The 23,308-nt window shown below is 45.9% G+C and overlaps 1 protein-coding gene across 2 annotated transcripts; it reads right to left on the minus strand.

The window, feature by feature from the left end:
- Nucleotides 1–330: 330 nt before the first annotated feature.
- On the minus strand, nt 331–23,308 carry HDC (histidine decarboxylase). 2 transcript variants are annotated; one of them, XM_060003588.1, is made up of 12 exons: nt 23,278–23,308; nt 20,610–20,782; nt 16,999–17,112; nt 15,903–16,025; nt 13,501–13,635; nt 13,108–13,251; nt 12,573–12,639; nt 11,546–11,708; nt 11,380–11,470; nt 5,746–5,844; nt 1,537–1,638; nt 331–1,401 (listed from the first exon to the last, which is right to left on the minus strand). In XM_060003588.1, the coding sequence occupies exons 1-12, from the start codon at nt 23,306–23,308 to the stop codon at nt 658–660; spliced, it is 1,986 nt and encodes a 661-aa protein (XP_059859571.1). In that variant the 3' UTR covers nt 331–657. The 2 variants fall into 2 exon arrangements, with proteins under 2 accessions (XP_059859571.1, XP_059859572.1); XM_060003589.1 differs by lacking the exon at nt 5,746–5,844.

Raw genomic sequence — 23,308 nt, forward strand, 5'->3', positions numbered from 1 at the left:
CTAAGTGAAGTAAGTCAGAAAGAGACAAATACCATATGATATCACTTATATGTGGAATCTAAAATATGACACAAATGAACTTATCTATGAAACGGAAACAGATTCACAGACATAGAGAACAGACTTGTGGTTGCCAAGGCATGGTGGGGGGAGGATGGTTTGGGAATCTGGGATTAGAAGATGCAATCTATTATATATAGAATGGATAAACAACAGGTCCTACTGTATAGCACAGGTAACTATATTTTACCCTGTAGTAAACCATAATGGAAAAGAAAAACAAATATTTCAGTGGTCAATTAAGTGACACAGGATATGCTTTTTTCAGGGACAAGCACAATTTATTTCCACATTATATTTCACGAAACTTGAAAGTTTCAGTGTCACAAGCTAAACCACAGAAGCTGCCTGTCAATACACCACCCTAGACCCTTTCTCTCTGACCAGCGTGCTGGAATCTTCTGGATCATGCTGGCTTAAACTCTCTATTTGTATCCTATCATAGGTCATGAACATCTGTGAGAATCTGATAAGAAATCATTGGCTTTCTCCCAAGAAAAATGCACATAAACATAAGCACATAAATTCAGCATACAATTTTGAGGGCTTCAGAGACTCCCTGAAACACATTCATGGACCCTGGCTGAACCCCCTGGTCTAAACTGTTGCCTGCAGAGGGCAGCAGGGCAGCTGGAGCCCACATTGAGAACTGCATTCAGGAAAGTTGGGGACACTGTAGAACTTGATTAGTTTTCTGAAGGCACTTTTCTTTAGCATCATCATCTCTTCTGGAAACCTAGAAAAGATTCTGACCCGGCAGGAGCCGCCATTCTTCACAGAGCCATCTGTGGGCAGTGGCTTCTGATCGCCTACAGGCACGCTGTTGCAACTGAGGGAACGCACTGCCTTCTTATTCTGCACAGACAAATAATTGAACAGGAAGGAGGACAGCTTGTGCTTGGTGAGGTCTGGGGCCTCTTCTGAAAAGCAGTCATCAAGTGGGTCCAGCAGGGTTTCAAGGTGGCGGCTGCCTTCCCCTCTCACGGGACTGGCTCCCACATGTGGAGGCTGCTTGATGACCTTCCTGGCCTGGTCTGGGTCATCTCCTGCCCTGCTGACAGATGGAAAGGACAGCTCCTTGGCCAAGGCTCTGGGGCCCCTGGTTTGGGGGATGAGGTTCCCCCCCTGAGGGCTAGGCTGGGAAGTACAATGCTGACTCAGGATGAGAGTGGCAGCATCATGAATGAGATTCCAGTCTCTCAGGATGTCATCCCTGGTGGTGAACTGGGATGTCACAGTGAAACGGATGATCAACTTGTCCTGGATAGTGGCTGGGATGAGAAAGAGATGGCCAGCTTTAGCTATTTCCTTTAACACACTTTCTGTGAGGCAATTAGGACCCTGTTTGAAGGATAAAGAGAAGTAAAGTCTGTATCACATTCCCTGTAAGCATCTCCAGAAGCCCAGTATTTACATTTCCAAGAGGCTGAAAATTACCAAATAACATCCTTCACATGAGATGGAAGATGGCATTACCTTTAGACGAAAAACCACCAAACCAAGGTGCCTCTTGGCAGGAATTTCAAAGAAAGGTTCGTTTCTGACCAGAGATTCAAAATACTTAGCCATTTCAGTACCCTGGAATTGTGAACATCGAGAGAACTGAGATTAATAACAGGCAAGAGACGACCGTGCGTAAACTTCCACACTATTAAACGGGTTTAAACCAGTCACATCTTTGAACCAAAGAGACCTAAGTGGCTTCTGCCTGATTTTCTTCTCCATTTGATTTTGCTCATATTCCAAACTATAAAACCTCCAATGGCTCCCTATTTCTTGTCACATTAGCTCCACTCTGAGAACTCATGTCTCAGGGGCCTCTTTCAATCCACTCCCAGAACCAGAAGGCTCGTGGGATCCTAGTTCCCCCACCAGGGATTGAACCCGGGCCCTCGGCAGTGAAAGCGTGGAGTCCTAACCACTGGACCACCAGGGAAGTCCCAGAAGACATGTGCTTTGCCATCAAGGATATGCCCTCATATCCCGGCTTCACATATCTTGGCTTACAGACAAGCCAAGAGGGCTAGCAGGGGCCACAACCCAGACCAGGTTCTGCATTCCCAGCCAGGTGCCTCTTACGGGCTACAAATGCTCAGAGGAAGAGACTTTTGTTTCTCCTGTACATAAAGGCACCATGTGAGCTGTCAGCAGCCCTGCCCCCATATCCTAAGTTGACATCTTCCCCTTGCCTCTCAGACCTTTTCACCTCAAATGCCCCTCATCCCCTATTTTCTGACATTCCACAAAGAACATATTTTTACATATCATACCCATGTACACCATGGAGAAGGCTTTAAACCTGTTTAATGGGTACAGAGTTTCTGCTGGGGATGATGGGAAAAGTTCTGGAAATAGACAGCAGTGACAGCTGCACACATTGTGAGTGTACTTAATGTCACTGAATTGTATATGCTTAAAAATGGTTCAAGTTGTAAATGTTATGTTATCTATATTTTACCACAATAAAAATGTTTTAAAGCTTTGTACCATATTAATCTTCCACTGAAGTTATAATTTTTTAATTTCCTCTTTTTTTTTTACTTAGTATTACTAACTAAACAAGGACAGGACTTGCCCTTTCTTTCATTTTTAAAAATTTCTCCAGGAATCCAGAAGGATCTCAAGAAAATATTTTCTAAGTAATGGCTATCACCTGGTTCTCATACTGGGTACTCTATTTCAAGAGAAGTCAAAGGGTTCAGCTAACAAGTTGCTACAAACCCGATCCAGAACCACTTTCTCTCTCCACTGCATGGTCTGTTTAAAAGGGTCTCCAATCCCTACCCTAAGCATTTTTCATTGTCAAGTCATAAGGCCCTCTCTGGGAAAGCAGCCTGCTAAATGTTTTCTCACTGTTTTATACTTTTGCAGTTTACTTTCTAATTTTGTCATGATTCTCCCGTGTGCCTCCTTCCCTCCAGGCCCATTTCCATCCTGTCCTGCCAATTGTGAGATCTTTCTGTGTAAATGTTTCTCAAGTCTACATGAGTAAGACATCTCAGGTACAGATCCAGAATCAGGCTAGCCAAAGACCATGAAACTGATACTTCTGAGCAAGGAAAGAGAGCCAGAAGTCATCTTTGTTCAACCTCTTCATTTTCTAGAAGGAGACAAAGGAAAGTGGCGTCCCCAAGGTAGCAGCGGCAGAATGCAGGTCTCTGGTCGCCAAGCACACCCCCTGCCATGCTCTGTTGTCTCCTGTAACACATGCTCTTGGCAACAAGAGAGAAGAGGGGCCAGAGGAGAGAGAAAAGAGCACAGGCAGCATCCCGCCACCAGAAACCACCTACCTTTATGGGAGATGAAAGCAGGGCTACAACCAGTGCCCTGTACCATCCTAGGGCAGAGGCGGGCAAACTGCAGCCCCCAGGCCAAATAGAGCCCCACCTCCTTCACACCCGTTTTTTGTAAATAAAGTCCTTTGGAACACAGCCACGCCTATTTGTTAATGTACTGTGTATGGCGGCTTTTGTGCTACAATGACAGACTTGAATACTCACAACAGAGACCATATGGCCTGCAAGGCCAAAAATATGTACTATCTGTCTTTAAAAAAATAATTTACAAACCCCTTTTATGGTAGGTGATAGGAGATGATGGTGACGACAATGTTGAATTATTATCATTGGAAGAAGGAAAAATTGGAGAAGGAGGAGGAGAAAAGGAGAAGAAGAAGAAGAGGAAAGGGGAAGGGGGAGGAAAAGGAAGTGGGAATAGGAAATATTTGAGTACTTAGTGGAATATTAGGTCTTGCACTAAGTAAGGGCTTTATGTGTATTATTTATCATCACCATAAACCTTTGAGAGAGGTATTATCATTTTCTCATTTTATAAATTAGGAAGGCAAACACGGAAAGTTTAAATAATTTGTCCAAGGTCACCAAACAGTAAAGGGTAGAACTAAAATATCAAACTCATATCCCATTCTCTAAAGCACTAATCTATAACAGGGAGATACACAACTTGGTTTTATATGACTTTCAAGAGCTCACATAATAGAAAATAGCCCAGAACTGTAAAGAAAGGAGGCCCTCCTCTCTTAAGCAGGGCAATTACCATCTCTGAGCCTCACCCATAAAATGGGGTTCATCAGGATGACTGCCCCAAGCATTGTTGTAAGAACCTAATGAAACCCTATAAGTTATTTCTTTAAGACACTGTGCAAGTAAAAATAATTATGATCGCAGTCAAGCTGGAGAGATAAAATTAACTCACATCAAACAACTTCATTTTAGTTCCACCCTTTACTTTTGTGGGACATTGGTAGCTTTTAGAGCTCAGTTTTGTAGGTGTGCTTGAGTAGGTGGTCCTAGGAATGCCGAGCAAGCAGAGATGAGGGCAGATGGAATAGTCAGGGAAGCTCCTGGGAGAAGCGGAACTTAATCCACTAGCAACATTTGGAGAAGAGAGGGCAATGCAAGAGGGCAATGCACAGGTGAAGGTGCAGAGGCACACTGAGGATGGAGCTGGAACGGGTCAGTGAGAAGCCTGAGCTTAGAGGCTGATAACTGGGTCCTCGAAAGCCGGGCCCAGGAGTCTGGGCCTAGTGTAGGCGAAGGGGAGCCGATGGGAATTCAGGGCTTTGAGTTGGGAGAGGCAGCATGAGGGTAATTAGCCAGCACCTGCACGTTGAATACCCAGTCCTGAGTTGGAACCAGATGATAACCTGTAACCTCCAGCACCTCATCCCCCAGCTACCTACTTCCCGTCTTGAGTCTGAGGATAGAGAGAGAGCAAAAATGCCTAATGTCCCTGGGTGACAGCCACTCACTGATAAACATCCAGTTAACCAACACCTTGATGTTGATAACAAATGTAAAGTTACCAACAGTAAGCCAATCATACATACTGATTCAACCACTGCACTTGGCCTTGTGTTTGCTTAATGAGGACGGAATTCCCTAGAGGAAATATGGCCAGGGAAAGACACGCAGAGGAACAAAGGACAACATCTTTGGAGTAACCCTCTTGTATTTATCAATAACTTTGTCTTTCTCATAGGCACTCATAAAAATGAGAGAAAATTGCTGCTGACCAAAATTCTTAGTTAAGTTCCACCCCTTCCATGAAGCCTATGACAGAGGGACTGTGCCTGTCTCATTCTCCTCTGGGTCTCTTTCCTAGCACAATAATTGTGTGGTTGAATTGAGTTGAAATAAATTGTACCAAATATGCCTTCAGTAAATACCTCTTGACATCATGCAGGGATGTTTGTTCCAGACTTGCAGGTCTACATGTCCAAGCCAGGCAAGCCCTGTTTCTGGCATAACCATAATAGTGACTAAAATTTTCAGACAGCCATGACAATCAGAGTAATTTTTTAAAAGATAGGTTCCTACCCTGGCCACAAGCTGCCCTTTGATTTACTTTCTATTTCCTTCTCTGCAAACTAGGCTCTCGGGCCATCCCTCCCCAGTGCTCGATGATAGCAGAAGGGATGGTGAGACAGGTGGGGGACAGACACCAGACAGCCCTCAGTGTCATGTTCGGCTCAGTGATCCTCTAGCTAGCAAACAGACGGCCGCCCTGAATCATCAAGTCCCGGGAGCTCACAAACAGGCCCAGGCACCTGAGGCATACATCACACATCCCCCTGGGAAAGGTCTGCAGAGCAGAAACCAGCCTTCCTCCCCACTAGGCCACAAAGCGAGCCTGGGCTCCTCCCAAGGCCTGCCCACTACATACATGTCTGATGTGCGCTTGAAGATTCTTCACCCCGAAGGACCGGATCACAAACCAGAGTTTAATAGAGCGAAACCGCCTGCTCAGGGGGATCTGCCAGTGCTAGAACAAAGGAGCACAGTGCCATGGTTAGAGACAGGGACCCCTGCTCCTCCCACACACACTCCTGAGCTTTATCATCTGTTGTCTGCCCAACCCTCCAGGGATGCACAGTGTCACCATGATGCCCGAGGCTGTTGCTAAGGAGAAGCCAAGGCAAGATACACAAAGGCTACCTCGTCATGTGACCAAACCCTTGTCCAAGAGCAGCACAGGTAGAAACCAAGTCCATGACCCTGGACCAAGGAGAAGACACTTTGCTTTAAATGCTGCTTTAAAAATTTCATCCCATAGAGTGTTCTGCCTATGTTTTCCTCTAAGAGTTTGATAGTATCTGGCCTTACATTTAGGTCTTTAATCCATTTTGAGTTTATTTTTGTGTACGACATAAATCACAGCAAGATCCTTTTTGACCCACCTCCTAGAGAAATGGAAATAAAAACAAAAATAAACAAATGGGACCTAATGAAACTTCAAAGCTTTTGCACAGCAAAGGAAACCATGAACAAGACGAAAAGACAACCCTCAGAATGGGAGAAAATATTTGCAAATGAAGCAACTGACAAAGGATTAATCTCCAAAATTTACAAGCAGCTCAATAACAGAAAAACAAACAACCCAATCCAAAAATGGGCAGAAGACCTACATAGACATTTCTCCAAAGAAGATATACAGATTGCCAACAAACACATGAAAGAATGCTCAACATCATTAATCATTAGAGAAATGCAAATCAAAACTACAATGAGATATTATCTCACACTGGTCAGAATGGCCATCATCAAAAAATCTAGAAACAATAAATGCTGGAGAGGGTGTGGAGAAAAGGGAACACTCTTGCACTGTTGGTGGGAATGTAAATTGATACAGCCACTATGGAGAACAGTATGGAGGTTCCTTAAAAAACTAAAAATAGAACTACCATATGACCCAGCAATCCCACTACTGGGCATATACCCTGAGAAAACCATAATTCAAAAAGAGTCATTGCAGCTGTATTTACAATAGCCAGGAGATGGAAGCAACCTAAGTGTCCATCATCAGATGAATGGATAAAGAAGATGTGGCACATATATACAGTGGAATATTACTCAGCCATAAAAAGAAACGAAATTGAGCTATTTGTAATGAGGTGGATAGACCTAGAGTCTGTCATACAGAGTGAAGTAAGTCAGAAAGAGAAAGACAAATACCGTATGCTAACACATATATATGGAATTTAAGAAAAAAAATGTCATGAAGGACCTAGGGGTAAGACAGGAATAAAGACACAGACCTACTAGAGAATGGACTTGAGGACACGGAGAGTGGGAAGGGTAAGCTGTGACAAAGCGAGAGAGAGACATGGACATATATACACTACCAAACGTAAAATATATAGCTAGTGGGAACCAGCTGCACAGCACAGGGAGATCAGCTCAGTGCTTTGTGACCGCCTGAAGGGGTGGGATAGGGAGGGTGGGAGGGAGGGAGACGGAAGAGGGAAGAGATATGGGAACATATGTATATGTATAACTGATTCACTTTGTTATAAAGCAGAAACCAACACACCATTGTAAAGCAATTATACTCCAATAAAGATGTAAAAAAAAAAAATTTCATTCCAGGCTGAAATTCAAGATAGGGGCAATACGTTTTTTCTCTAAAAGAACCTAATCTACCTTGAATAGCAGAAAATAGAGTTTGATTTCTCTTCCCCACAAAAATGTAAAGTATAGGGTTCAGGAGCTCAGATGCTGGAGCCTCACAGACCTGGGTTTCTCCTCCATCTCTACCTCTTACTTGAGCATTGCCGCCTCACTGGCTCCTCGTGAGACAAAGAATGAACAGCACCTCCAGGGATGTGGTGTGAGGAGAACCAGGGTGAAGAGTTTCACAGGAAGTTGTCAATAAGTCCTGGCTATTTAGATGATAAAAATGTGAGCCACAAATCACAATGGTGTTTCTGCCTAGAACCAAGATGATTATTATTTAATTTCTCTGTCCTGACCTTATTTTTCCTGTGACGTTCTATGCCCTCAGGAGGACACCAGCCCTCAGACTGCAAATAAACATCTATATCTCGGCCTTTGTTAGACTAAAACTGACTCTCTGTTCCTGATGACCAAATTCAACAGAGCTTAAAGTTCAAGGTTTCGGGCACCAAAGGTCTGAAAATTTTCAAACCAATTCCAAATCGATTTCTCTGATCTGTAAACAGAGCAAAGGGTTTAGCACACATTTGCAATTATTCTGATGAGTAGTGTGATTTCTAATGACCTCTTCCTCAAATGTCAGAAAGCATCACCACAATTTCTGTTGACAAAAAATAAATATTTTTCCCATCGAATATTTATCTGTTCCTCCACAGGATTGCCTAATCCTCAAAACTGTGCACACCTTCATCCTTTGTCCCAGTTTCCTGACCCAGGCACAGTTTGGACATGACCCCTTGTCCAACATCAACATTGTTGATGGACAATGTTTCTCTATATCAAGCACTAAGCCTTGGATTTCCAAGCAAAAAACTCCAGGGCTGAGGACCAGCATGGGGACTTTCTTTTCCCTGTAACAGGGAGATCGTCAACTCCACCCTTTGTTAGATGGACACTCCAGATGGAGACTAATGAATGGATAATAGTGGCCTCTGAAAACATTGTTTTCCAGATGGTTATGGCCAATTGACTACAATAATTCACAAGCCAATTAAATGAGAGGCAGAGATGATTTTAATTTTGATTTCTTTATAGTCTGACCATATCCCCAGCTGTTCCTCTTGTCAGTATTCCAAAACCAATCCATGCTGACCCAGCAGGGTGGTTCTAGCACATATTTTTCTGCTGGAACAGGAAATTTGGACATGGCTCTTCATTAACTCAAGCCATTCCCAAGTCTCCTCTACATCCTTTCAAGGTTTTGCCGGTCTCACAGCCAAGAACAAGACAATTCCCCCTCCACTAGTTGGGGGGAGGTGAGGGAGCTTCCTGATGTCAGAAGAATCTAGCCCTGATTTTAGGTGGCTCCAGGGCCCAAGGGATGAAGTCCCTAAGTCTTCTCTCCCAGGATGCTGCTCTATTTCTGGCTCATCTCAAAATGACTGGGCTTTTTTTTTTTTTTTTTTTTTTTGTGGTACGCGGGCCTCTCACTGTTGTGGCCTCTCCCGTTGTGGAGCACAGGCTCTGGACGCGCAGGCTCAGCGGCCATGGCTCACGGGCCCAGCCGCTCCGCGGCATGTGGGATCTTCCCGGACTGGGGCATGAACCCGTGTCCCCTGCATCGGCAGGCGGACTCTCAACCACTGCGCCACCAGGGAAGCCCTAGCTGGGCTTTTATTTAAAGCTTCAGCCACCTGGGTGAAAAAGAGCTTGGAGCAAAGGGCAAAGTAGCAGTGAAGACCCCCAGGATCATAACAGACAGCAGCTTCAGTTTTCTAGGAGTTTCTTCGAGACTTAAAAATTAAATCCATAGGATTAGAGGTGAGGGAAGGAAAAGATAAAGTAGCACATTCTGGACCAGTGCTAAGAAAAGTATAATTTAATATTTCTAGAAGTGATCTGGAAGAGAGAGAGCACTGTAAAATCTCCAAACTGATGGGAATGAACCACAAAAAGATCCTGAGATACCGTTGCGGACAAAAAACAAAAACACAAAAAAGTAACATAAAATCCAAAATGGGCCAAGGGAAGAAAATGCTCTTAAGTTACGATGATCCAAGTTCACTTATAGAAAAATGGGCATTGGGCTCCCCTGGTGGTGCAGTGGTTAAGAATCTACCTGCTAATGCAGGGGACACGGGTTCAAGCCCTGCTCCGGGAAAATCCTACATGCCGCAGAGCAACTAAGCCCATGCACCACAACTACTGAGCCTGTGCTCTAGAGCTGGCGAGCCACAACTACTGACGTCCACGTGCCTAGAGCCCGTGCTCCGTAACAAGAGAAGCCACCGCAACGAGAAGCCCACACACTGCAACAGAGTAGCCCCCGCTCGATGCAACTAGAGAAAGCGCGTGCACAGCAACAAAGACCCAATGCTGCCAAAAATAAATTAATTAATTTAATTAATTTTAAAAAAAGAAAAGAAAAATGGACATTGTTTCACACTCAGGGGAGAAACCTAGAATTACCCCTAAAGATATCTGGCCCTTGGGCTGCTGTGAAAATTTCTTTAATTCAAAAAGTGCTGAAAACCCATCAGACAGGGCAGTGGAGATGAAAGAACCATTATTCTTCTATTTTTATCAACCTTTGGAGGGTCCTCCCCAACCACTACAAGCTTACTGCCTGAAATTCCAATAAAAAAGCTTTAAAAACAAAAATCTAAAGGAAGTGTGAACTGGTCCGAGGGAGAATGACCAATATAATCAAGAGATGATGCAGTGATTATTTTAGGACTAAAAAAGGGCAAGAAACTTTAGCCCAAGGAGAGAAGACAGAACCATCTCTTCACAAAGAATGACTCCCAGATGGCAGACATGGCTCTCTGTGCTTCACTGTATTAATTCGTTTATTCCTCACAGCAAGCCTAACTAAGAAGCTAGTACTGTTATTATCACCCTCATTTTAGAGATGAGAAAACCTAAATAGCTTAAGCCAGTTGCCCAAGACCACACAAGTTAATAAATGGAGGAGCCAGAATTCAAACACAGTTCATCTGTGTTTTTAACCTCTTTGCTGTATAACAAATCTCTGCAGCTTAAAAGTAGAGCTTTTAGAAATATCACACCTACCATTTATTAAGCATGTACCACATTCCCAGTAAGAAGTGATCTACATGTATGTTCCCATTGCAGCCTCACAATACCCTGTGAAATCAGTGCCACCATGCCCATTTTGCAGATGAGAAAGTCAAGGCTGAGAGAGGTCCACTATGACTCCCAAAAGCCCACTGCTGGTATGGAATTCCAAATCAAGCTTGTCTCACTCGGCCTAGCCTTGACCATGTTATATGTAACTTATCAGTTTACATCCCTGTCTCCCCTACAATTAAAGGAAGGGCTCATCTTCAAACTGAGGAGTAAACCTGAAGAAGTTGTTTCCCCAAGAGATAGTACAGATTGAGAATGTGGGCAGGGCCTAGAGGTTGAGGTGCAGCTACTGGGCAAGGCAGGAATGCTTGGAGGCATCTAGAACCTCGGGAAGGATAACTATTGCCCCATCCCCACCGTGGAGCCTCCCACAGTGCCTCGATGGGGACAAAAGGATGAAAACAGTTTAAGGAAGCAGCCTCTTTTCCTATCCATGGAAATTCTCCACCCTGCCCTGCTGTTAGGGAGTGAGCAGAGAAGATTATCCAGGACAGAGGCAGAAGGGAATTGGGAGAATTTTTAAATGCCACAAATACTCAGGAAACTCGCATCCTACCTCAAAGGTTGGTTTCATTCTCTAGGGTTTTTAAAGTTTTTTGGGTTTCATTCTATATGCTTAGGCACAGCTTGAAACCAAAGGTACACAGTGGCAATATTATGGGATGGGCTCATCGGGTGAGGGAAGGAGACCCTCATCAGACTCAGGCCGTTTCCGTCTCAGAGGCTGCCATGCTGCCCGTTCCTGGCCACTCACCATGAAGTCGGTGGCCGCACCCGAGTCGGCGTGCCTGAGGTAGACGGGGTTCACGCTGAAGGTCTGCTGCAGCTTGTACTTGTCCTTGACCCTGTGGGTTGCCAAATGGGCATTAGTAGCTGAGGATGGCTTCCCCACAGGCTGGGAGCTTGGCTGCCACACTCACCAGAACCCAGTACAGTCAAAGTGCACCATCATCCACTTGGAAGGATTAAAGGTGAAGGAATCGGCGTACTCGATGCCCTTCAGAAACCCCCGGAACTCAGGGCACAGGAAGGCAGTGCCTGCGTAGGCAGCATCGATGTGGAGCCACAGCCCCTCGTTGGCACCTGAGGAGGCAAACATCACCTACTGGGGGTGGCACTGGGGGTGGGAGTGGGTTGCCACCAGCCAGCTAAAAGGCATCTCTTCTCTGGCCCATCCAGCTGGGGGGCTGCAAGGGAAGGGCTGGGAAAGGATGCCCATGGCTGAATGAGACACGGAGGCATGTGGACATGGGGGGAGGGTGTCAGTGCAAGGAGTGGGGCTGAGTGAGGCACGGCCACCCCTGCAGGGAGAGCCTACAGAGCCTCACCCTGGCCTTTTCTCTCACCGACCAGAGGGTCGACACCCTCTTGGCCTCCACCCAGAGCTTTCCGGAACAGAAACCAACTTACCACTGGCCCAGAGAGCAATGTTAATGCATCTAGTACAAATGTTAGAGAGGGGGTGTCTCTCTTTCCTAGTGGGTTTCTTGCTTGAGGATTTTGAACAATCACATTTGGGTTTCTTTTCTGCCTTTATCTCCCCCTCACCCCGTGGCTTCCCCTACCCTACCTTTTCATTTTCATTTTCTCAGCCTAGACTAGAAAATATTCCACTATGACTCACTCACCCTGTGTTTCAGATATGTCCTGCTTTAAGCAGATTTCAACATACAAGTGAGAGAGTGAGAGACCTGAGGTCCTCCCACTGTTGCCTCTGAGGACAGGATGCAAGGGGGTCAGCTCTAACCCTTGGTCCCACCACTAGGAAAAGCAGTGACCTGGCTACCTGGAAGAAGATACTCATGACCTCTGGTGGCTCTTCCTACGCTCTGTGCATTGACCACGGAGGGACCAGAGAATTGCACTGAGCTGCTTCCAGGCTCTTGCTCTAGGGAACATTTTAAAACTCATTACTTGTCTTCCTAGCCAGACAGGGCAGACACTTACAGATGGGGCCCAGCTCTGACAGGCGGTCAAATGCACAGACCCCAGTGGTCCCCAGTGTGGCACAGACCTGGAGGAAAACAGAGGAAGTTAACATGGGAAGGTGGGCTCGTGTGACACATTTGGCCTGAAAAAAAAGATTTCTTCACAGATATTATCAACCCCACCCATTCCACTAGAACAGGGTATGTTTCACACTGTATTTTACCATGACCCACAGTAAGAAATACATTTTGTATAGCAACCTAGGACATATACACATGTGTATTTGAAATAAAAGTTTTACCAAACAATGCATATTCTCAACACAGGAACGTACTCTCATATTTTCCATCCTATTTCTTTTTTCTTCTTCTTTTAATGTTGGTTCTGACCCACAAAATTTATTTCCTAGCACACTAACTCATAATTTGTAAGACACTGTATTTGAGGACCTTTCTGCTCTTGTTTGCAGCACATTACTTACCTGAATTCTGACAAAACTCCTTCCTCACCTCCCAGCTCTATCATTCTAAGCTCAGAACATGGTCTGACTTACAAAGACAGGCACCAAGCCCTGCGCTCTGTCTTCCTCGATGGCTTTCTGAAGAACTTCCCCTCGGAGTGAGAAGTTGTCATCCACAGGCAGAAATTTCATCTTGACCAGAGAAATCAAACCAGCCTTTTCCACCGAGGAGTGGGCCTAGAATGACAATGGAAAGCTGTTAGCAGAGTCATCCTGGAATGAGCACTCCCAGAAACTGCTGAAACCAGACGAAGGGAAGCAAACACAGCATTTGACGTTTGTCTTCCTCCAGGGTTCCTTGGACAACCTCTGAGGCCTGGGCTGCCCTGAACCCAGCGGGCTCATGTCTACAGGGAAATCACTCAAGGACTAAGACTCCAGAAGCCAAGCCCTACCTGAAGGTTTGGCTTATGTTGGGCAACTCACCTGGTCGGAGGCATAGGCAACAAGCCGGGCGTTCAGGGAAGACTCATCCGCCCCGGGCTCAGACGCTTTTATTTCTAGGATTTTGTTCTTCCTTGCTGCCAGCAAGGCGATCAAGGTGGACTCACTGACTGTGCTCTGCAATGGAAGAAGGTTCCCAGTGGCAGCCTCTCCATGTAATCCCTTGGCAACTGCCCCAGGTTTTGTAGGGGTGTGTGTGTGTGTGTGTGTGTGTGTGTGTGTTTAATAGCTATTCCTGAGGAAGTACACAGCTCCTGCCTAAGGAGTTGCCCTTCCCCCCAGCTCACATGCCTATTGTACATTCTACATTCACAACTTCCTATGCATTCCTGGGACACCTCCCTCTCCTATAATTTTCAGGGAAGTCATGAAAGCAAATTTTCAACATCTTTATTAGGCCACAAAGACCAAAAAGAGAACGTTCAGAGAATGCTAGATACAAGTCTGCTTGTAGATATGTTCGCTCCCCATGTTAAAAAAAAAAAAAAAAAGAACTTTCAATGTATTAGGTGTGGAAATGGAGTTTGTTTCCACAGAGATATCCCAGAGAGAGAGGGTCCTGGCCTACTTGAGAGATAACTTTGGCCTCAGTTTTGCTGCTGATGGCTCTTGTGATCTTGAGCTAATATTGCCCCTCCAGAAGGCTCGTTTCCATTTATAAAATGGAGAGCATCCCTTTAGCTGCCTACCAGAGTGGGAGTATTGATTAACCAAAAAAGGGTTGGGTAGGATTTTGCTCTGGCCATGATTGTGGGAATCCTGGGGGCCACCTCAGCAACTTCACAGAAATCTTGATGGTTTCTCATCATTCATTTGCTCAGTCTTTGGTGTCTTTGCTTCTTGAAATCCTTAGGTGACCTACAGCTGATTGCTCCCTGCTGAAAAGCCTAGAGACCATGTCACAGGAAATGCTATAGACCAGATCCCACAAGATATTCAGTGGCTGAAAATTACTCCACAATAAGGAAGCCAGCAGAATAGTAATAATAATATAATAAGACCACCTTCCATCTGTACAGCTATTCACAGTTCACAAAACACTTTCTGCTATCGCATTTGCTCCTTATCAAACCTGCGACACTTGTGATTCCTGTCTACCTATGAGAATAGTGATGCTCAGAGAGGTTACAGAACTAAACCAAGTTCATGTGGCTGATGGATACAGGAGAAAGCATGGTTTGGATTTAGACAGGGTCAGGTTTGAATCCTCATTCTTCCACTTACCAGCTGTGTGACCTGGAGCAAGTTTTTAACCTCTCTGAGCTTCAGTGCTCTTATTTCAAAAATTGGGGATGACACTATTTACCTACAGGGTTCTTGAGATAATTAAATGAAAAGCAAGATCATGCCCAGCAGGCATTTAGCATGTTTTTCCAGATATAATATTGGAAGCTATAACTATCTGCTAACAACCCAGAAGGTCCACAACATGCCGTAATTTGTCTTTCTTGTGAGGGTCAGATTTTAATCTTGGTAAAAGACTGGAGTGACAGAGGGAGTCACTTAGCTAGCAAATGGGCCCAGCAAACTTTCCAGTTCTCATCTCAGGGCAGCATGGCTATTTTTATTTAATAGAAGAAATCTTTGAATCCTCACATCCACCTTTTGAAGGAATTATTATTATTTCTCTATCTTATATATCATAAAATCAAGAAAATTACACATTACAGAATAATTCAAGAATCTGGGGGTTCTCAAAGGTCTCAGAACCAAACCCTCATGAATGGCAAGGGTTTATAGATGCAAAAGTACCTAACAGTGTGCACGGTCTACAGGAAGCACCCCTCAAGCTCCACTATGCTGCACTACTCTTGATAACAAAAGAAATATTTGAACAACTGTCATTTGACAGATACTCAAAAGACAGGATTATAAGATACATCAATCTATATTGTTAATTTCTCTCACTGCCAAAAATCTCCTGGACCTAAGAGGGAGGGAAAGAAGTCTCTACTTGCCTTCTCTTTTCCACTTACCATAAGGTGTAAAATGGGACAAGAGAGGGGAGATGTCAGATTATAAACTAAGAAACTTGAATCAAGTAATACTAGAAATGTGATAATGTGTTGACTTTTTAATTTTTTTCAAAGAAAAACTAAAAGAAGAGTGGAGACAGTCATGGCCATGGTATAAAGGCAATGGAAGTCAAGATGGTAGTGGCAACAAAGGTGGGAGTGGGGACTGTGGTGGAGCTGGTGGCGTCGGTGATGGTGGTGTCAGTCATGAGAGTTATGATGGTAATGGTGATGGTGCTGGCAGGGACAGTGGTGGTGTGAGTGACATGGGGGAAACTCCATGGAAAACATGAGAATCACCCGGGCAAGTTTGGCTTATCTTTCCCTACTTAGTCCCTATGCTAGGAGGAGCTTTGCCAATGGACGTACCTGCAAGACGCCTCCCCCCTGGCTGCCAGGGTGGTGGTGCAGGAAGTGCTCTGGAAGTCCCAGCATTTTTGCCAGCCAGTCCATGACATTCATCTCCAGTTCCGTGCACACAGGGCTGGAAGCCTGAAAGAGGGAAAGCAATGTCATCTGGAGTGCCCCAGGGCACCAAGATGTCCCCACCAGCCCCAGAAACACATCCGTCTCTGCCTTGACCCTCCCCAGGCCTGTCTTGATCCTGAAGAAGGCGTCACTTTTAGATCCTGTGGCGTCTTCATCCTCTGCCAAACCAGAAAGGGGAAAGAATGTGGGGCTTTGGTTCATGCCATCCTCAATGAGGTGGATTCTCCTGCGACTCCAAGGCCCGATGGAAAAACAGTCCTAGAAATGACTGCTTCCATTTGGCCCCCAAAGTCCCTAAAATACCCAGCTGAAAAGCATTCTAAAGGCCAGGGGGAAGTTTTAAGACTAAGAAAGAAAGCACTTCCTCCCGGAAAAGATAGCAAGTCTCCCAGCTTCCAACCCACTCCACCCACCCACCCCTACACACACACACACACACACATACACACACACACATATGCACACACATACACACACACATCCTGTAACAGTTCAGGCTTAAAATAGAGAGCTGTTCTAGGAGGCTTGTGGCACAATTTAAAGCTGATTGGTGCTTAAGGGGTTATTAAGGGAAGCCTTAGGGCATATCCCTCACCCCTCAAAGACAAGAGCAAGGGGAAGGTTGTACCCACAGGCACCAAAGTGTTTAGAGAGTGTAACAAATTGTGGCAATAACCAGATCTTGGTCCAAATCTCATCTCTGTCTCATGAACTATGTGGTCTTGGAGAGATAAATTACTTAAGCCTTCATTTCTTAATTCGCCCCTACAAAATGGGGCCACTACTCATAATTTCACAGGGTTGAAGAATAAGATGAGATCATTTTTATAAAGCTTAAGCTCAAGTAATGTAGCCATTGTTAATATTTAACTTGAAACCCTGTTCAGAGATCCGGACAAAATATGTCTGCCCCAGGATTTCACTTCCTGCCATGTCCCCTTTTCCACTGGTTATAGCTGCAGCCATGGTTACTCACCCAGGTAAATCCCAAGCAGTTGATGGCATCAGCCAGCATGTCTCCCAGCAGTGATGGCCAAGAGGTGAGAGCTGGGTAGTAGGCGTGCATATGGGGGCTTTGCCAGTGTACCACCTGGAAGCAGAGCATGTACACAGGTGGCACCAGGGGCAGCTACCGGAGGCTTTCCTCTTCAAGAGACCCTCCCTGGCAAGGGGCAGCACCCACTCTAGAGACTGGCTGACACTTTTAAGACAACCAACAAGTGGCACAAATCCCTAAAAGTAAGGCATAGTCACAGTGTTCTTGCCACCCACGTTTCTCACATTCTGAACTAGTTCATCAGTGGAGCTTTGCACACACGCAGAGACCAGAAGGGAATATGCAAGATGAAAATTGCTATGGGAATTAGAGTTGTGGATTCTGGGTAGTGTTTGCATTAGTCTCCAAAGCTTACCCGCCGCACTGCTCCTACCCAGTAATAAGAGGAAGGGGAGACTGTGAGCTCTGGAAGAGCAGGTTGCTTGTCTCATCCAGTCTCTTGCAAAAAGTATCCAGAGTTCTTTGGGCATGCACTCTTGCAGAGGGACAGTGTGCCTGGGTTCAAAGCTGTCCTTAGCTTCCCAGTGGGGATGGGGAGAGGAGACTAGAAGACAGAAATACCAGCCCAAGGGCATGGGAAACTGCCTCCAGGTTAACCCTTGAGCCCACAGTTAGATTAACCGGATGAAAGGAGGGGCCCGTGGACAGGAAGGGCCTCCTACAACTGCTCTCAGAAACATTTTCGGTGGCTCATTGGCCTCACTGATTATCTAATCTGGCTTCATCTCACTGTTCTACAATCATACCCTGTTCGTATCTGTGTTCATGTCTTTGGGCAAAGCTGTGTCCCCTGACAGGAAGGCACTTCTCATACAGATGGGACCTTCCAAAATCTGCTAACTCTTAGAAAGCCACTAAATATTCATTTCCTCCATGAACCCTTCCCCAGGTCCCCATCTGCCTTTGATCCCTTCCCCCGAGCCCATGGAATGTTCTCATTCGAGATGTTTCACGCTACTGAGAACTCATGAGATAACATTTTAGTGTATGATCGAGTTATTTCGTGTACACAAATCCCTTTAACCCTTTAAGAGCAAGGACGGTGTCCTGGACAGTGTGTATGGTAGAAGGAGCATAAGATTTAAGCCCAAGGACACAGGTTCCAGTCCTACCCCTGCCGTAACCAGCTGTGTGACCCCGTAGACTTATTGTGAAGCTAATGAACTTATGCGTCAAGGTCCCATGTTTGCATCGGTCTCTTTCAAGATCCATTCTTAATTTTTTTTCTTAAGGGGGTGGGTCCCAAATTTTTCATCCAATCCCCACCTCATAAAACCAGGATCCTCTCCTGTACCTCTCTCAACCTCAGTTTCTCATCATAAAATAAATCCTGTCTCCTGGGGTTGTTGTGTGGATCAGCCTGGGAGGAAATTTGTAAAATGTAAAGCACTAATGTTAACGGTAAGCTAATCACATGGTGATGGACATATCACATATCCTGACTTGACTCTTAGATAATCAGACCTCGTCCTCCAACCTTCACCAGGCAGACGGCCTCATAGGTAATGACAATATCTTCCACTTTCTATGCTTTATCTTGTTTAATTCTCACAGCACTCCTATTAGGTAGGTTCTAACGTTATCCCTGTTTTACAGATAACAGTTGGGGCTGGTGGAGAGAGACAGCATCCCCATGATCACATATACCTCATAGGGACAGATGTCAGAAACCCAGGGCTGCCTGACTCTGCAGCCCAGCACCTAAGCAGGGTGGCACCCTGCCTTCTCCCCTTGCTCTACTCTCCCTCCCTCATTAAGAGTAGGTGGGGTTTCTCTAACCAGGGTTGGAATTAAAGCAAAAAGACAGTTTTTCTTCTCCTTGTGTCTAGGAGGTGGCATGGAGGGGAAAACTAATCCAGTTTTAAAGGAGGCGCTGACCCTAATGAGAAAGCAAAGGGCCAACGGCTTTCAGGCCAACTCTCAGAGGCTGTTGCAGCCTGAGAGATGAGATGAAAGATTGGGTCTTCATTACTGATGTGATTAGTGACAGTATTTTGGAAACCCCAGAGAAGGACTTCCACCTCCTGGTCCTATCAAGAGGCAATTGTCTGTTCTAATAAGATACATAAGATAAGATAAGCCAGAGGAATGCTTATCAAAACAGACAGACCTCCTGGTCCAGAAATGAGCCTCTTTAACTGCACCCCCAGCAACTGCTGGAATTTCTTTCAGTCAAATGAATCAGCTCATTTCCATCTCTTCTGACAGCTGCTTTCAGTCTCACTACCAAATTACGGTTGGCCCCTCCACAGATTACATTTTACAGAATGAAATCCATGAGATAATCTTATTGTGGAGCTAGCCTCCCTGGTAGAGTTTTACTGATACCGAAATTTTCAAAATATGCTTACAAAATAGGCTGAATGGTCAGAGAGATGAATATTTGGCTTTGTACAAACTTGCCATCACTTTCTGTCTGTGTTTGAAATAAAACAGAAATATCCCCCCCACCCCGGCCTCCAGGTGTATTTCTATCACATCTAAGTCCAAAGCTCTTTGGGGATGATGGGAGCAAATATCAAGTCATCCTGGGGAAGAGCTGCTGGACACACGTGGTTCATGACACCAGTGCCCCAAGCAGGGAGACCTGTGACTCTGGGAAGACAACTAACTTCTCTGAGCCTCAGTTTCTTCATAAAACATGGATCGTAAGGTCATTTGGGGATAAAACAAGCCAGTCCACCATGTGGCTAGTACAGTGCCTGGCACGTGGCATGGCGCACAATAAAAGGCAGCCCTTCCGTGAGAGGAGGATGGTGCACTTTCAGCAGGAGCGCCTGGCCCAGCTCCTGGTGGTCGGGGACATTGTCACAGCACACGGCAGCTTCAGCACAAGCCCCAGGCTTCAGCCAGCCTCTGTCTGTTCCCTGGCCCCACTAGCACTGTCACCAGGCTATGCCCCTTGTCACTGAGAGTATAGATGATTCAGGGAAAGCTCCTTCCTACTCCTGAAAAGCAGTTCAATCAGGAGACCTCCCTTGGTTAGGAAGGACAGGGTTCCCACTTCATGGAGGAGAAAGGAGGGGGCTGACCAGGACTCGCTCAGCTTCCCGGCCCACCCAACCTGACAACCGGGGTACCCTCGGAGAGGTGTGCTTTGGCTTCCCTCCTTCCCTTTGGCACATCTCAGGATTCTGTAGGAGAGTTCCTTGGCTCTGCCAACGGGGGCTTCAGGGACCATCTCCTACCTCCTCTCTCCATCTTGCTTCCCACATTCGTCCTTCCCCCTCGGGCCCAATCTTCACTACTCACCTCATCCCATCCGACTTCCACCCTTCTGTCAGACAGGCCCTGGGATGCAGTTCTTACTCCGTCTTGCTCCCTACCCAACTCTACAGGTCAGCCCTGGCACCAGAAACCTAACTTCAGTCAAAGTCCTGGCCCTCCATATGCCCAGAAGACAGTCTGGGATGTCGGTGGCCAAGGGGCTGAGGGCTTATCTTAGGGTTACCCAAGGCTTTCCAGGCCCATCGACCCCCCCCCACCTACACCCCGACATCCAGAATCACCCTGTGGTGACTGCATCTCACCCCGGGCATGATGATTCGCTCAATGTCCCCAAAGATGCTGTCCCAGCTGTCGGGCTCCTCAGGCGCACTCTCGGGCAGCTGGGCCCGCAGGTAGCCAGGCCTCACATCCGGAGTCACCCGCCGCTCCTGCACGCTGCTCAGGTACTGGCAGATGTAATCCACCATCTCCTTTCCTACAAGGGAGGCAGAGAAGCCAGGCTCATGTCCCCTGACTGGGCCTGGCCAATGTGTGCCCGTCGCCCTAGCATCGGGATCAGGAGACTGGGTGAAGAAGGAGAAGGATTCATGCGCTGAATGGTGGAGGGTCTGACCCCCAGCAGACAGCTTGTCTTCAATTAAAAAATTTAAAAGTGTGCAAAGGAGTGAATGAGTGATGGAGGGAGTGTGTGACTCTATATAAATGAATAAGAGGGAAAATCTCCAAGGCATCAAGCTCTAACAACAAAGTAAAGGATTTCTTTTTCCTCCCCTTCCGTTTGCCATATGAATCTTGATCAGCTCTCCCACCTTTCTTTTCTTCTCAAAAAACAGAGGGTCTATGCATTCATCACCTTACAGATTCAGTAGAAGCGCTGCGGCTCTTTCTATCCAGAAATTGCACACACACCCCCTATACTCCTTGTTGGCACAGATGGCAAGCTCCCACACTAGGTTCTGATAAAAGGTAAAAAATGTATTTGTTCACCATTCCCATTGGACCAGTAATTCCCCACATTTTTGGACCCATGAACTTCTTTGAGAATCTGACTAAAACGGTAGACTTGTATACACACAATTTTGTGTGTAATTTCTGAGGTTCATGGACTCCCCAAAGCACAACCACAGGCCCAGACTAAGAACCCTGCACTAGCCTGAAATCTTGGGGAAATGCAGGGCCATGTCTTAACCAATTTATCTCCCTCGCTCTGCCTCCACCAATACCTCAGTACCTAGAACAGTTTTCAGATGCTCAACAAATTTTATCAAATGAATGAATAAAAGAATAAGGAAGAAAGACAGCCAAGTCGAATACTTGAAGCCACTGCAAATTGTCTATTCTTTCTTCCCATTCATTTCTCCAGGAAAGGGTCTCTGTCTTCAGAGCCTCTGTCTCTTCATCTCTGTCTCTTTTTCTCTCTCTCTCATTGCTTCTCTTCCTCTCTGTGTCTGTGTCTGTGTGTTCATCTCCCCCTCTGTGTCTCTCTCAATATCTATCATTCCTCCCTAGTACTCACTAGCCTCCTTTTCCCCCTGCAAAAGAGCGAGAGAGACAAGGAAAGGGAAGCCGATGTCTTCCCAACTGCATCAGCTCATGCAAAATTCTTATAAGCAGGACCAGTCCCAGACAAAACTGTGAAAACTTCCAGCACCCTTCTCTCTTCTTTGTGCTCTCCTCCAACCCTCCAACGGCCCGATGCCTTTCATAACTGCAGCAGCATCCCTCCAGAGCTCTGAGAGCCCTGGACCTAGCCCTCCACTTACCCAGGGACCACATGGAATGTTTTTGTGTTCCACTCACAGGATAAACATCCACAGCCAATAAAACCAGCTCTCGGCTGAGTGCCTTTGGAAAGCAATGGAATAAGCTAATGTCCACTGAAGTGTAAAGACTGATAGTCATTCAGCCTGGATGGGAGGGGAGTTTGGGGGAGAATGGATACATGTATATGTATGGCTGAGTCACTTTGCTGTGCACCTGAAACTATCATAACATTGTTAGCCGGCTATACTCCAATATAAAATAAAAAGGTTTTTTTTTTTTTTTTAAAAAAGACTGATAGCCACTTAGTGAGTTATGTCTGGGTAGATGAAAGAGAGGAAAAGTTGGATTTTAACATGGGACCATGCCTTACAGCAAAGAAATTTTAGGCAAAATAACCTACTAGAGGGGATGAGGATATAAAACTTTATGGAGAGAGAAATTATAAGCAACTACTTACTTTCCCTCTTAGGACAGCCGTGCCTGAAGACAAGACAACCATTTGGTTTTGCTCATCACACAAGGCTTGAGACAGAGTAGGTGCTCTTTAAATATTTATGGAACGAATGACTAAATGAAAGAACTCTACAGACAGATTCACACATAGAGAAATGAAGAGGAAGGAAGATGAGATTTTGCATGACTGCAGAAGATTTAGGGAAATTCTTTTCTACTTCAGAACATGAATAATCCCCCTGTACCCATTTAGTATTTCAGAAACCCAAATCCCCTATTCCGTGGGAAAGAAGAAAGGAAAAGCCTGGCACAGTAGTGTGGACGCACATGAGAGTTGGTGTATGAGGGGGAGGATGAAAGAGAGGTTGAGAAAAGTTTTAAACTCTGATCCCACATTCCCTTCTCAGGAAAAATTTTGTGGAAGCCAACTCTCAGAAGGCAATTCTAACACTCCAGTCAAAAGGTACCCCAAAGGGCTTCCCTGGTGGCGCAGTGGTTGAGAGTCCGCCTGCCGATGCAGGGGACACAGGTTTGTGCCCCAGTCCGGGAGGATCCCACATGCCACGGAGCGGCTAGGCCCGTGAGCCATGGCCGCTGAGTCTGCGCGTCCAGAGCCTGTGCTCCGCAACGGGAGAGACCACAACAGTGAGAGGCCCGCGTACCGCAAAAAAAAAAAAAAGATACCCCAAAATCTAAGCAGCAGTTCCTACAAGAGTGGCAGCAGGGAAGAGGGCCAGGGATGCCCGTGCTCACCTCTCCTTCTGTACTCCTCAGGCTCCAACAT

Source organism: Delphinus delphis, chromosome 2 (assembly GCF_949987515.2).
Source record: "Delphinus delphis chromosome 2, mDelDel1.2, whole genome shotgun sequence".
In the NCBI taxonomy this organism is placed as follows: Eukaryota; Metazoa; Chordata; class Mammalia; order Artiodactyla; family Delphinidae; genus Delphinus; species Delphinus delphis.

Excerpts from the sequence above, each read along its gene's own strand:
- HDC (XM_060003588.1), bottom strand. The coding sequence starts at position 23,308 with ATGTTGGAGCCTGAGGAGTACAGAAGGAGAG. Across the intron at positions 13,252-13,500 it reads TTGCCTATGCCTCCGACCAG|GCCCACTCCTCGGTGGAAAA; the intron begins GTGAGTTGCCCA and ends TTGTCATTCTAG. Across the intron at positions 12,640-13,107 it reads AGGGCTTGGTGCCTGTCTTT|GTCTGTGCCACACTGGGGAC; the intron begins GTAAGTCAGACC and ends GTTTTCCTCCAG.